Source organism: Neolamprologus brichardi, chromosome 7 (genome assembly GCF_056152115.1).
Source record: "Neolamprologus brichardi isolate AB-2024 chromosome 7, ASM5615211v1, whole genome shotgun sequence".
NCBI lineage: Eukaryota > Metazoa > Chordata > Actinopteri > Cichliformes > Cichlidae > Neolamprologus > Neolamprologus brichardi.
The window spans coordinates 17,575,221-17,589,598 of record NC_142110.1 but is presented as its reverse complement, the minus strand read 5'-3'; the positions used below and the strand labels follow the sequence as shown (position 1 = coordinate 17,589,598).

General features: G+C 40.1%; 2 protein-coding genes across 4 annotated transcripts; one reads left to right on the top strand and one right to left on the bottom strand.

The window, feature by feature from the left end:
• Window positions 1-172: 172 nt before the first annotated feature.
• dnm1l (dynamin 1-like) lies at window positions 173-10,417 on the top strand. Of its 3 annotated transcripts, XM_087843245.1 has the most exons (20): window positions 173-465; window positions 2,844-2,988; window positions 3,496-3,525; window positions 4,148-4,194; window positions 4,719-4,790; window positions 4,873-4,959; window positions 5,433-5,595; window positions 5,743-5,863; window positions 5,956-6,087; window positions 6,246-6,452; window positions 6,581-6,701; window positions 6,783-6,938; window positions 7,044-7,133; window positions 7,224-7,316; window positions 7,486-7,539; window positions 7,848-7,919; window positions 8,619-8,795; window positions 8,947-9,056; window positions 9,143-9,302; window positions 9,991-10,417. In XM_087843245.1, exons 1-20 carry the CDS (start codon window positions 364-366, stop codon window positions 10,045-10,047), a joined length of 2,196 nt encoding a protein of 731 aa, XP_087699371.1. In that variant the 5' UTR covers window positions 173-363; the 3' UTR covers window positions 10,048-10,417. The 3 variants fall into 3 exon arrangements, with proteins under 3 accessions (XP_087699371.1, XP_006782605.1, XP_087699372.1); XM_006782542.3 differs by lacking the exon at window positions 3,496-3,525 and having other exon boundaries at window positions 174-465; XM_087843246.1 differs by lacking the exon at window positions 7,848-7,919 and having other exon boundaries at window positions 174-465.
• Window positions 10,418-10,429: 12 nt separating this feature from the next.
• On the bottom strand, window positions 10,430-13,245 carry tnnt2d (troponin T2d, cardiac). Its single transcript, XM_087843247.1, has 9 exons — window positions 13,111-13,245; window positions 12,968-13,025; window positions 12,771-12,887; window positions 12,596-12,673; window positions 12,394-12,504; window positions 11,866-11,975; window positions 11,629-11,719; window positions 11,344-11,381; window positions 10,430-10,828 (listed from the first exon to the last, which is right to left on the bottom strand). Exons 2-9 carry the CDS (start codon window positions 13,019-13,021, stop codon window positions 10,786-10,788), a joined length of 642 nt encoding a protein of 213 aa, XP_087699373.1. The 5' UTR covers window positions 13,022-13,025; window positions 13,111-13,245; the 3' UTR covers window positions 10,430-10,785.
• Between the last annotated feature and the right edge of the window lie 1,133 nt (window positions 13,246-14,378).

The window sequence follows — 14,378 nt, the reverse complement described above, 5'->3', positions numbered from 1 at the left end:
CAGCGCATAATAAAATGTCCAGACAAAACTTTGAATTAAATTTTTGTCTGTGTTCCCCTAAATATTTTGACGCTCACCGTGGTTACTGTTGCGTTGCAGGAAAAATAATTATTATTGTGGGAGTACGGCTCACGATGTAGCCTCTAGGAAATGTAGTTCGGCAACAATCGAATCCCGAGAAAGAGGCGTAGCTGCGTTTGACTGTCGTGAACGTCAAGTCCCATAATGCAACTGTGACTAACTACGTGCGTAGATGTCCGATCCGAAGACAAACCAGTAGCTTTTAGCTGCGGGACATTGAATGACTTTGTACCCGTGTGCGTTAAGAAAGTTCTCTGTTTGACAGGTTTAGAATCGGCGCTAATGGAGGCACTTATACCTGTCATAAACAAGCTGCAAGACGTATTTACAACTGTCGGCGCAGACACAATCCAACTGCCGCAGATAGTTGTTGTGGGAACACAGGTGAGAGACGTCACTTTGCTTGAAAGCTAACTTTTAGTTAGCCTGCAGCAACTTATTGTTTTGACTCTTTGTCTTCACCGCAGTTTTTCTTTCACTTTCACGCAGACACAATACTATTAGCTGTCCATAAAAGCATAACATGGATTTTTAATTGTTGTAGTTTACTGCCATGGTAAACTAAGCAGGGTTACGGTTGACAGTTTACAGTCGTGTTTATCCACATGTTCTAGCCTTGTGGTCAGTCTCCAGAAAACAAAATCAAATGCTGTTTTTCTTAATAGAGTTACATAAACACTTTGACCAGCCATCTGTCGTTTATATGGAAAACACAATTTATGCATACGACTTTATGAATAACCTAGACTAAATTTAAGTTTGCTGAAGAACACCTATCTACAACGAGTGCATCCCATCAGTATTTTTGCTGGCAATGCTTTAGAACTTTAATATATTACTAGTTATAATTATCGCATCTTTGTTTATTTTACAGCGGTGAACAATTCATTAAAAACGCCTTTCACCCTACTGTTCCCAAGTGCAATTCAGCAGCACCACAAAAACTATTACTGACATGAAGTCAACATCTATAATACAGTTTCTCACTACCTTGTGAAGTAGTGAGACATTGAAGCCTAAGTGGTTTAAAGTGGGAGGTTTTGCCTAAGGCTAATGGGATGTGACTGTCTCAGACGTATTGGCAGGGATGTGAGGGTGTTAGAGTAAAACAGGACAAGCCAAAGGATGTTTTTGACTCATTAAGACCGGATGCAACGTGCTTGTGTCTGTTCTTTTAATGTTTGTCCTTGTCAATGCTCTGCTTCAGTTAAGAGCAGCTCAGAGATTACACTGAAGGTTTTAATAATTGTTTTTTGTCTGTGTGTCTTGTCCATCATTAGACCAACTTATAGCAGTCAGATCAACTTTAGGTTTACTGCTACAGCTGCTGCTCCTACTGTGGAAGATTACCTGGCCGTTTATGTGCATTTTGCTTGCTATGTGAAGTATTTCACTTGACACACAGTTTCGTTAGAGATGACTCAACTGCAAACTGAATCAAGCCTACATCGCTATGCAAGTGTCTCCTTAAATATTTGAAGAATTTGGGCAAGTGGAGAATAAAAGAAGTCGTCACAGGCCTAAAAACCTACTTGTAGCAGATGCACAGTATCTGAAAGTCATGTCCTTAAGAAAAAGGGTAAAAGTCCAGCAGTGACCTGAGAGATGCATCTGGCTCTTCAATTGATACATCTAGTGTTCACCAATCAGAAATGGTGGCTGTCAAGAAGCAATTCTTAAGGAACTGAAAAGGGTAGAAAGGCTGAGCTATGCCAACATTACACAAGAACTGAACTGAAAATCAGCGGGTCTTCAATTTCAAATTATTCAAATCCTACTCCTGAAGACTACTTAAAGAAATTGCAAGAAAGTTTGCCTTAGAGAGTTACGGCTGTGAAGAAGAATAAAGGTGGTCATACGAAAGTTTGACTTTAAAGCTCATTAGAATTTTACAAATTCTGTTTCTGCCTTATGTACTGTGTTTCCGTATATTTTTGCAGGTTTAAATAATCGTTGCATTTATTTCCCCCTTTCCATGTAAAACATAAAGGAATGAGGGGTGGCTTGAGACTTTCACACAGTCCTGTATCAATAGAAACACCATCCCTTATACTGGTGATAATACATTATAGCGCTTCCCTCCTGTGTGGACAAAAATAGTGCACAGGTTAAAAAACTGGAATGTTTGTCAGAACTCCAAACTTTAGTTCGTAATTTAATACTAGTTCCTCTACTAATGCCTGAAAACATCTGTTCAGCAAAAATGGGCTTTAAAAAAATAGTGTAACGCTAACCTCTCATGGGGCTTCCTGTGTGAGAGTATTGGTTCATGTACAGTAAAGAGAATCAGACCAAAGTGATGTTTTTTGCTGTTTCTGACCATGTAATTAAAAAGGATGTTCGATTAAATGAAGCCCTGATTAACCACACCGGTAAAATACATTTATTATGGTCAGGAGGTTTTTCTTTTGTGTAGGGCACCAAAATCTCATCTGTGAATGCAAAACTCTGTCAGTGAAGAGTGTTTTCTGTATGCTGAAAACTACTTTTTCTGGCCAATGAATGAGTCATTCATACTTGAGCCTTTTATATGAGGTGGTTTTGTTCTCCACCCAAAAGGAGGGAGTGTGTAATTGGGTTTGTTTGACTGTTTGTTACCAGTCTAGTGTCCACAGTTTTCTAAGTACTGTGTTTAAATTTTGCATGGTGGTAGATAACAATAAAAGCTCGAGCTGATTTAATTTTGGTGAAAATCGGGTCAAGATTACGCCCTTTGGGGGGAGTTTTGTTGTTTATGATCTTGTTGTTGTTACTTTCTACAGAGCAGCGGGAAGAGTTCGGTTTTAGAGAGCCTGGTTGGCAGGGATATTCTGCCACGAGGGACTGGTGTTGTCACACGCCGGCCTCTCGTCCTCCAGCTAGTGCACATCGACCAAGAAGACCGCAGAAAACCCACAGAAGAGAATGGTAACATAACTGTCCCCTCTTCTAATTTGTATGTCGAAAATGAACATTTATATTTTTCTAAATAGTTAGTTTTAAAGTCAACTTTTTACACATTTTCAGCCTTTGGTGTTTGCTAACGCATTTTTCAGACTGGCATTTGTTTAGTAGTTGGATTAGTCCACTATGCTTCCAATTTTCTGTCAAAATTTACAGCTTTAATAAAATGTAAAATAAAGGAAGCTCTTTAAACAGATTCTTAATTGCTTTTTATTGTTAGAGCAGTTAGAGTGACTTCGTATTGATGGATGGATGGATAGTGTTATTATCTCTGATTGAGAACAGATGCCACCCGCTTCTCAGTAAAAAAACAAAAACAAGGAACTGAAATGTGCCAAGATCCTGCGTGTAGTTTGTCCTGTCCTCTGGGAATGACTGCAGAGTGACTCTGCATTACTGCAGAGTCTCATGCAGGGGCTGCAGATTGCCGAGTTAACTCTTTTCTCTCCTGTCGTCTCTCTTTAACCGCAGAATCCAAGAAAAACGGACGCCTTTACAAAGGTCTCCTTTTCCCGTGTTCTGTATCCCACTGTGTTTGTATCTTATGTAATCAGCCCCCCACCGAATCCAACGCTCCCCACTACCCATCTCTTTTCCGTATTTGTCCCCATCTTGCCTTGTATTTGTATAGCTTTTCCAAAACTGCAAAACCATGTGGCTTCATCTCATGCCCTTCCGCCCAAATAGGCTGGTGTCTGTCATTTGAAGTTTGTTAAAGAGAGTTGGCATATTCTGGTCAAAAAATATACAATTGTGTTGAAAATAATTATAAGGGCCTCATAGAGCAGCTTCCTTCAGATGAACAACAGACCCCAACCTGTTGATTAATGCATCAAAAATCAGCTTACTTTGATTTGTTTTGTTTTTTTAAATAGCCTTGCTAGGTTTCTGCTTTCCAGAATGCACTTTATTTTTGCTTTAGGTTATTTACTTCCTTTACTGTTATGTGAGAACAACTCTTCAGCTGTGGCGCCTTCTCCTCTGAAGAGTTTATCTTTCACATCCTTGCCGGCAGAAAACACATTTAAATCAGGGATGTAATAGTAGTAACGTTTGTCTCAAGGCCACATCTGTCACGTAATCTGTATCTAAAACATCTGTCCTCGACTTTGTATTTCTGCAGGCATCGATGGAGAAGAATGGGGCAAATTCCTACACACCAAAAACAAGGTAGACTTTTCAGCCTGTTCTCCACAAGGTTAACACTCTCATGCCCATGCTGTACTGTGTATTAGAAACATCTGAATATTTCAAATACAAAGGTGAACCAAGACATATCTTTGTTCTTTGCCCCATATTTACTTTGACACATATGTATTGAACAGGACGACATTTTCTGGTTTTGCGGCATGCCTCAAATGTAAAACACAATACAGGATCAGGCACACACACCCTTTCAGCTGCTAAAAATATTTTTTTGGCCACAGGGATAATGTCCTCCAAAGCTACATTGTGTCTTTTTCTGAGTTTCATTTACTGTAGTTCTTCATGTTTGAACAAATAAGCTCTTATGAGGTGCTGAGAGCCTCGTGATATCAATTGGATTTTCTCAGGATTTCTTTGGAAGTGTTCCCTGTCATATACTTTCTGCTCCTCTCGGCTGTCCTTGTTGTTTCAGTGTCAACAAATGCTTTTTAAAATTAATGTTGCTCATTCTTACCCCCTTAATATTCATGGTTAAATCATCTTTTCAGATCTACGCAGATTTTGAGGAAATCAGACACGAAATCGAGACAGAAACAGAACGAATTTCTGGCAGTAACAAAGTGAGTGTCAAACATGAATGGAGAAAATTGATGAGCTTTAAATGTCCACACCAACCTGAAAGGTGCTATATTATGTTTGCAGGGAATTAGCGATGAACCCATTCACCTAAAAATCTTCTCTCCACAAGTTGTGAATCTCACATTAGTGGATCTTCCTGGCATCACCAAGGTAAGACAAGTTTGCTTCTCCAAGTCTAGACCTGTGTGATCTAAGAAGATAAAACGATCTAGCAGATACATGTCATACAGAGTATCTCTAAGTTTTGAAAAGGTTTAAAAACCATGAATAGTTCTTCCTTTAAAAAAAGTCCTTAAAAGCAACTGCAAGTCTTGACTTTGTGCTGGATCTAAGCTAGTTGTACGTTTTATAACAGGAACTAGGAAGCATATTGATCCATATTGTACATTAGCTGATTTAATGATTTTTTTTTTCTTCTTGCTCATGTATCTCTGTCCAGGTCACATTCATTGATTATTCAGATGAAAGCTAGTTACATGTAGCTTGGAAGGACTGATAAGTGTTAAATAAATGTGCTTACATGAGTAGTTATGTGGTTGTAGGTTTTAATACCCTACTGGTATTTTATTAATCAGCTGTGGTAATATGCCATGGTTAAAGTCTACTTGTATTTGTTAAAACAGGTACCAGTGGGCGATCAGCCCAAAGACATAGAGATCCAGATCAGAGAGCTGATTTTAAAGTATATCTCCAACCCCAATTCAATCATCTTGGCTGTGACTGCTGCCAACACAGATATGGCGACATCAGAGGCTCTCAAGGTGGCCCGCGAGGTTGACCCTGATGGTAAATGGCTTTGGTTTCTTCTTCTCTTCTGGTTGTTTTTACTTAAATCAGCACAAGCCTTTATTTTCATTTCTCCCTCACGTGCTCTTTGCTTTTCTTTCCTCAGCAGTGGTTTTTTAACATTGAGTTTGTGTGTTCTGTGTTTAGGTAGGAGGACGCTAGCAGTGATAACCAAGCTTGACCTGATGGATGCTGGTACGGACGCCATGGATGTCCTGATGGGCAGAGTCATCCCTGTTAAACTGGGCATTATTGGAGTAGTAAACAGGTATCGGTGCAGTGAGTGGTCACACAAGGCAAAACTGCGCCTTTTAAGTTCAACTCAGCCTCATAGTTATTTTTGTTTGTGCACTTGATCAGGAGCCAGTTGGATATCAATCAGAAGAAGCTGGTGGCAGATTCTATTCGAGATGAACATGCGTTCTTACAAAAGAAGTACCCCTCCCTCGCAAACAGAAATGGAACCAAATATCTGGCTAGAACATTGAACAGGTATGAAAGTGATACATTGTGTATGTATTGAAATTTGAAATATTGACCTTTTTTTAGCCTAATTGTTTGAATTTCAGTCCCTTCCTGACAAGATGAAACATAGCACTGGCTACACTAGTCCGTAACAAGCCTGCCGACTTCCTTTCTTATTACCACAGGTTACTGATGCACCACATCAGAGACTGTCTCCCTGAGCTGAAGACGAGGATCAATGTGCTGGCAGCGCAGTATCAGTCTTTACTCAACAGTTACGGTGAACCTGTCGAGGATAAGAGTGCCACGTTGTTGCAGATTATCACCAAGTTTGCTGCAGAGTACTGCAACACAATAGAGGGCACGGCCAAGTACATCGAGACAGCTGAACTGTGAGTTACACAACTCTAAACTGCATTTACTTTGTTATGCCACCAAGGGGCGCTAGCATCATACTCTCCTTAATGAAAGCACATTCTGTATCCGAGTGTGCTTTAATGTGGTCCTTTCTCCTCCTCAGGTGTGGTGGAGCACGGATTTGTTATATATTCCACGAGACGTTCGGTCGCACGTTGGAGTCAGTCGATCCTCTGGGCGGTCTGACAACCATTGACGTGCTCACTGCAATCAGAAATGCAACGGTTGGTTTCTGTGACATCCGTTAATGTGATGGTCTTAAAAGGCACTTTTTTCAAAGCTTACACTTTAATTGCCTTTGTCAGGGCCCGAGGCCGGCTCTGTTTGTGCCCGAGGTTTCGTTTGAGTTGCTCGTGAAGCGGCAGATCAAGCGTCTGGAAGAGCCCAGCCTGCGCTGTGTGGAGCTCGTCCACGAGGAGATGCAGAGGATCATCCAGCACTGCAGTAACTACAGCACCCAGGTCAGACACGCCCTCACCAGCGACTAAAGCACAGAGGTGTGCTGTAATTGCTGAAGGTCGTAACATTAGGCTTTCATTTTGATTGATTGTTCATCATCTCTGCAGGAGTTACTGAGGTTTCCAAAGCTTCATGATGCTATAGTAGAGGTGGTCACATCCCTTCTCAGAAAAAGACTCCCAGTCACAAATGAAATGGTCAGGAACTCCTCACACTTGTGGTATTTATAAAGGAAGTTAACAAATAGCCCCTAATCTGAAAAACCTATTTTCTGAATCGATTTTCAGGTACATAACTTGGTTGCCATTGAGCTGGCGTATATCAACACCAAACACCCCGACTTTGCTGATGCCAGTGGCCTTATGAACAACAACATCGAAGTAAGAAATTAGCCACTACTTTCATTACATTTATTTAATGCAGTGTTTGTGTAATCCTCTTTTGTCACCTCACACTGATTGTTTTTAATTAGGATTTTTCTTTTCCAGAAAAGGGAGAACATTTTCTCTTCTTCTGCTTGTGATATTTTTCAAAATTTTGTTTTTGTAGGAGCAGAGACGGAATAGACTGAGAGATCTGCCCTCTGCCGTTCCCAGAGATAAGGTACAGTTTGTCTGTCTGAGAGTAACTCCTTTGTGGTAACGCACTTTAACTTCTTCTTTCCTGCATATGTAGATTTATTTAGTCAGGGCAAAACCAGCTGTTCACGTATACATGCATATGTAAAGTTATAAGAATATAATAAAATATCCAAATAAAAAAATTATGTGCTTTCAGTCTGCTTAACCTGAAGCTGCCCAACTTGTATGTCGGGCATTTCTTCTATCTTACTGTATGTAAGGCTCATGCACACCTTCCGCTTATAGCTCCTGTCCATGCTCCTCTCCTTTTTTCCTCATGTCTTTCTTTAGTCCCTTAGAGGTCCTGGGGGGCAGTCTCTCTCCCCCACCGAAACTTCTGCCCATGAGGGCGAGATCACTAAGGTGTGTCTTGTTCAATTCCCCTGCCTGTGTCTACATCTGCCCACCCCCAGACTTTCTTTGATTCCTTTAAAATCAGCCAAGCCGTGTTTCTTTGGCCCTTACACTTTGATTTGCATCTAACCCTATTTTCTGCATGCTGTTTGCACGGATAGAAAAATCACAATTCCTAGCTTAACTGAAATGACATGAGGTTTTTGTTTGTTTTGGGGCTTCTTTTAATGGGGAATTGAAGAAAACCTTACTAGCACTGGTAGACTATATGATATGGACACTCTTTGTAATTTTATTATATATTCACTCCAAAGAAAGATATTCAAGATCTGGTTTAGGTAAATCTGTTACATTTTGTGCCAAGAGCAATTACACTCAGGATTTATATCAAATTCTATATAGTTAAATAACTTTAAAAAGCCTTTGTGTCATGATTGCTTCACCCAGTCACACACTACCTGTCATTTTATCCACACATTCTATTGCTTGCTCAGTTCACAGTCAGGACAATGAGCACCAATCTGGATGAACGTCTTTGTACTGAAGTCAAAGAAGACCTATGGCATGCTGATATTTGAAGCATGTCAAAAATTATCAGGAAATTCCTTCAGGATGTGCTCTGTTCTTTTTTTTTTTTTTTTTTTTTATGTTGGATCAGCTGATGATTTTACTTATTTTCATTACCTCTTATATCTCTCCCCTCTGTAGGGAGCAGCCAGTGTTTCTCAGAGCTCTTCTGTCAGTGACCAGACAGACAGTGGCACGGGCAACTGGAGGAGCATGGTGAGAAAGGGCGAGGAGGTTCCAGCTGGTGACAGGGCCATGCCCCAGCCTCTTATCACTGCAAGTCCCCAGAAGGGCTATGCTGTCAACCTATTAGATGTGGTGAGAACTCTGCATTTGTATAAGCAGGTTTAAAAATAGTTTTTGCTCGATGGCAATATCTCGTATCGGTCAAATGTTCTGTAGATGTATTGTAAGTGCACTAATCTGCCGAATATTATAGCTATTAGAGTTTCTCTTATTTCATTGTCAGCCTGTTCCAGTATCAAGAAAGTTGTCTGCTCGGGAGCAGAGAGACTGTGAGGTCATCGAGAGACTCATCAAGTCATATTTCCTGATTGTTCGGAAAAACATCCAAGACAAGTAAGGATTCGCGGTTTTTCATCTGCTACAGAGTAAATGTTAACATCGTTAATCCTCACTATACGTTTTACTGTGTTTGGCCTCAGTGTACCAAAGGCAGTGATGCACTTCCTGGTGAACCATGTGAAGGACTGCCTGCAGAGTGAGCTGGTGGGTCAGTTATATAAGACGACGCTGCTGAGCGACCTGCTGACAGAGTCCGAGGACATGGCTCAAAGACGCAATGAGGCTGCTGACATGCTCAAGGTGACAGATTCATCACAAAAAAGCATGAGCCAATGTCATACAAAGTTATATTTTATCCAGTAAATATAATATTGTGGTGTGTTGAGGTAGTAGCTAGTTCTCTCTTATCATGCTCTAGGACATGCTGCTGTTTAGATGTTCTTCTTTTATTGTTTATGGTTACATTACTTTTAACTGTTATCTTAAATGTTGTGTTTATACTGCGGTACAAAGTCACTGACAGTTATTGTTTCATAGAAAGAATGCAGTACCATAAATGAGTTCTGTTACGCTGTTATTGACCCTGGAAGCACAGTGTAGCACCAGCAAGTGTTTAATAAAGAGCTCCCCCTACCAGCTTGGGGTCAAACAGCAAGCTCAACCTGTGTGTGGAGCTTCCTTGTGAAGATTCCTCTGCATGCCACAATATATAACTTCTTTTTCTAAAGACAAAGAAATGTCTGTACAAAAGTTCATTTAGACATTTGTTTGAAGCCAATATGAGGCACGAGAAATGAATCAATCTAGCAGATGACTTTTCAAATCTTTTTAGCATAAAAATCCCTCTACTTACCGCAGTAAATCAGACTTGTGATTCTCTTGTGTGACTTGATGGAGAAACTATATCCCAGTATGATCCCAATGCGGTGCGATGACGACATTAAAATCAGTTATTAGATTACATCTGTCTTCTCATCTCTGTGTCTAGGCGTTGCAGAAAGCCAGCCAAGTGATAGCAGAGATCAGAGAAACCCACCTGTGGTGAGGATGAGCAATCTTCAGCAAGCTCTCTTCATCCTTGTGGGGACCCTCACCGTCTTCATGTGGACCATCCCACCTCCCTGTCGAGTCATGCAGCAGTTCAGGCTGTAGAGACAACTCAGAAATGCACTGGTGTGGATATGTGTATATGGAAACGTAGTTTTAATGTACAGCAAGGAAGTAATAATCAGGGGAAGTACATTTTAGTCACTCGCCATCGGCATCACGTATACTTCTGTCCTAGATTATTATGTTTTTCTTAATGTAAGTAAAACAGTACATAAATAATATTATACATCACCACTATGTGGAGCCTTGCTGAGGAATATGTGCTCTAACTGTAGATTTTGATTAAAGCTACAAATGAAAACTCATGTGACACCATGTATATGCCCTCTTTATTGGATTTTGAAGTAATTTGTGCACTGCAAAAGAAATGCACTTTTTTTTAATTGTTAACATACCACATACCAATACATCATACATTCATTATTTCTTTATTTCTTTATTTTTAAAGCGACACAAGAACAATGCAAAATTAGACACGTTTGCTGTTCAGTGTGAATTTTTGTGTAAGAGTTATTATAGTGGACAGATTTACACAGAAACACTTGTTTTGTACGTTTATGACCATAGCAACTGACACATAACCTTACACAATAGAAGAATGAACACATGGACAATAGACACCAGGGTCCATCGCTGGTGTCACTGTCTGCCTCGACTCTATCTTGTAGCAGCTTTATCTCACCCGGCCCATCTTGCCTTTTCCACGACCTTTGGCACTGAAAAGGTTCGGGATACCAATGAGTTTAATAAACACGGATATCATATAGTTTCATTATTCAGCAATTCGACATACCATTACCCAGGTGATGTTAAAGACTGTGGGAGTCATGAGATGATGTGGAAATAATTAAGTTTGTAATATTTTAAGTGCAGAAATTTTAACCGCAAACATTTAAGGCTTCTTTTGACTTTATGGGGGTATGCTGTCAAGCTGCATGCTGTTTGTTTAACAGAAAATAAATCCAAACTATAAGAACAGGGTACGTGATGTGTTTTTCTAATAATGTCACAGATGATAGATTTCTCGAGTATCCGCTGAGCTGAGTGACACTCTGTTTTTTAGAACATAATACACTCATAACTGCGGTCTCTGATCTATTTTCTGATTGTGAGTGGTGAAGTGGTATCTTAGAAAAGTGTGAAAGGGAGCAACAGAAGCTTTATGTAAGACAAGAAACCTTAGAAGGTCATCAAAATAGGAAGAGATCCAGCGGGGGAGCTGTGTGCTTACCTCTGGTGATCCTGAACACGAGAGAGAAGCAGGTTGATCTGCAATGGCACATAAACATCTCCTCAGTGTTTCGAAATAAAAAGGCTGATAATCTTACACAACGGGGTCTAACGTGAATTGTGAAACTAGCAAACCACACCAACAAATATCAATAAATGATAAATGCAGGATGGTTGCCTTCAGGTGTTTCTCGTGCTGTTGGTCATAAATACACTCAATGTTCTATTTTGTCTTTTTAAATAATGACAGTAATATCACAGAATGGATTAATAGTTCATGACTTACATCATATTTCTGTCTTTTAAGTTTCTCACTGAGGTCGAACTTCTCAGCCTCCAGCCCCATGAGTGACTCCCACAGTTCTTTGGCTTTATCCCTAAAAAAGAAATTCATACCAAAAACGTATCAAATTACCTGTTACTATTAAATATGTTGCAGTATTAACACGAGTTATCTGTGGCCAATATTTAGAAACATAAGGAACTATGAATACTGAAGAAGCCCTGCATAGTGTTGTCATACTTGAGTTTATCCTCGCTCAGGTGATCAACGTTAAGAGGTTTCTTGCGTTCAGCCAGTATCTTCTTCTTCTTCTCTCTCTCAGTTGTTTTCTTGCCTCTTCTGGTGTCACTCTGCGTAACATAGCATAAAGAATGAGCATGAGTCCGCCTCAACATTCTCTATGTATTATTATTATTAACTTATTTTAAACTGCATTCCAGCATATGTACAAGTAATCCTAAAGTCTTCAGAGAGCTGGGAATGCTCAGTTTCAGACATTTTTTCCACCTTCAAGGCTTCTGTTTATCAGAGACAGCCAATCAAAAGAGAGAGCTTAATGGGAGAAGAGTCGTAAAGGTGGAGTAGATAAAACCAGCTTTGTGGATAAACTGAGGGGTCCAGTACTTTTAACTGTAAATCACGCAAAGCTACTGCAGTAGGAGCATCACAGTGGACTATCCACTTAGGTGATCCATTCTCATTAAGTCAAGCAAGCAGATGTCTGCTTCATACTATTCTAGTTCTGTCATTCACAGGAAACTGAGAGACCTTCTGTCCAGCACCGTACTGCTGAGACATGTTTGAGAGGGCCTTCTTCTTCTTTGCGTCCTCATCCATCCTCTTCCTTTGTTCCTCCTGCTCCTTGCGCTCCTTCTCCTCCTGCATGCAGCACAAGCCAATCATTCAATACTGTTTTAGCTGCAGGTGGAATAATAAACTGTAGACTGAAGGTGTAAATCCACGTCCGTACCGCAAGTCTGTTCTGTCTTTCCTTTTCTCTCTCCGCCCTGATCCTTTGCTGCTCGGCTCTCTCAGAACGACGCTTCTCCTAAAAAAACAACAGCCAAGAAACACACAAAGGTGCGCGCAGTCACGGTGAACTTCAGCTGGGTACAGACACTGTGACTGCTCTGCAACCAACTCACAATTCTATTAACGAGGGCAATGAGTTCTTCTTCCTCTTTCTTCCTCTGGACGAAGTGAGCCTCGATCAGAGACTGCAGCTCAGCTAGATCCTTCTCCTGACGTTTCCTGTAGATATCCTGCGTCAAAAAAACCAAACATTGTGAGAAATGTGTCTGGTCAGTTTGAAACGGAGAGACGTTTGATGAGGCTGACTCACATCAAAGTCCACCTTCTCACCATCAGGGATCTTCGGGGCCGAAATGTTTGTCATAAACCTGCAGGTGTGAACAGTTTATCGTTGAATGATTCGTCCTAAGTGAGGTTTAAACTGCTCAACGTAAGGAAAGCTGAGAAACTTACTTAGGCTTGGGCTTTGAGTCATCTAGTGCTGATGACCAGGAGCACACATGATTAGTAAACTGGAAATGAAATCAGGTGTATAAAATAATGGGTAGATGCAATTTTCTTACCATCTTCTTCCCTGGAAGAGAGCAGAAACATTGACACAATTAAAAATGTCCTCTTAATTACACAATAAAGAAATGTTGCACTCATAATAACATGAAGATAAAAAAAAGTGTAAAATTGATCACATACTGAACTTCTTCCTCCCCGACTTCTTCTGTGTCAGACATTTTGTTAAGGGTGAGCTCTGCAAAATGGACACCCTATTAGCCTATATTTACACCAACAACTATTTCTGATCATTAAACAGCATAGTAGATCCTGAGATAGCAACCGTTCACACAGTTTACAATGAGGATCAGTGTTGGATCAAATATCGTAGCCTGGCCAGAGTTGAAGATGTCTATTCTGATCTTTAACTGGACAACAGCAGCAACACAATAACTGGAAAACACTTCCAAATAAAACACTTCTGTATGTGTATTTAAAAGGTACACATAGTTATTCAACTAAATGTGATCAAAGTCCTGTCACAAGTTTGAAATTACTGATGACAACTATAAAAAAGTGTTTGCAGATGGTGATGCTGTAGGCAGAACGGCTTCAAATGTGAAGTTAATATCTCCAGTTAAGTTTGAAGTTTGAAGTAAAACATTGAAATTCTACTCATGTATAGAATGTGTTATTTTCTACGTCTGCTTTTTATTCTGCCAATAACAAGTTTTTATTATAACAAAATGTAAAAATAAGTAAAAATGATGAATTTATCAAGAGTGTCTGTGTGAGTACATGTACAAGCTGCTGTACAGTCACAGAAGATGTTATAAAGATGCCATGGAGACAGTTTTGTCTGATTTGTAATGTGGCTTAAAAAGATTTCAGCATGCTGCGAACACAATCCAAGACCAGATTTCATTCAGTGATAAACTAACTGATCGATTAATTCAGTTCAATATTTAAGGTTAAACAAGGCTTTAATTTATTTGATAACATTTCCCCACACAGAGCATGCGTGCCCTTACCTGTGACCCAGACAGAGGAGCTCAGAGGCGAGCGACAGACTCCAGCTCCTTGAACTTAATAAACAGGTTAAGCATCAAGGATACATAGTCCAGCCCTTCTGACTCATGTGACTGCGACACCCTATGGCTGATCAGTCTATTGTTAGAGAGCTGGACATTACAGACACACAAGGAACTAAATACTAACACACACAACACACA

Excerpts from the sequence above, each read along its gene's own strand:
- dnm1l (XM_087843245.1), top strand. The coding sequence starts at position 364 with ATGGAGGCACTTATACCTGTCATAAACAAGCTGCAAGACGTATTTACA. Across the intron at positions 5,864-5,955 it reads ATTATTGGAGTAGTAAACAG|GAGCCAGTTGGATATCAATC; the intron begins GTATCGGTGCAG and ends GCACTTGATCAG. Across the intron at positions 8,796-8,946 it reads CTGTCAACCTATTAGATGTG|CCTGTTCCAGTATCAAGAAA; the intron begins GTGAGAACTCTG and ends TTTCATTGTCAG.
- tnnt2d (XM_087843247.1), bottom strand. The coding sequence starts at position 13,021 with ATGACAAACATTTCGGCCCCGAAGATCCCTGATGGTGAGAAGGTGGAC. Across the intron at positions 12,674-12,770 it reads TTGCCCTCGTTAATAGAATT|GAGAAGCGTCGTTCTGAGAG; the intron begins GTGAGTTGGTTG and ends TTGTTTTTTTAG. Across the intron at positions 11,382-11,628 it reads TTAAAAGACAGAAATATGAT|ATCAACCTGCTTCTCTCTCG; the intron begins GTAAGTCATGAA and ends GTGCCATTGCAG.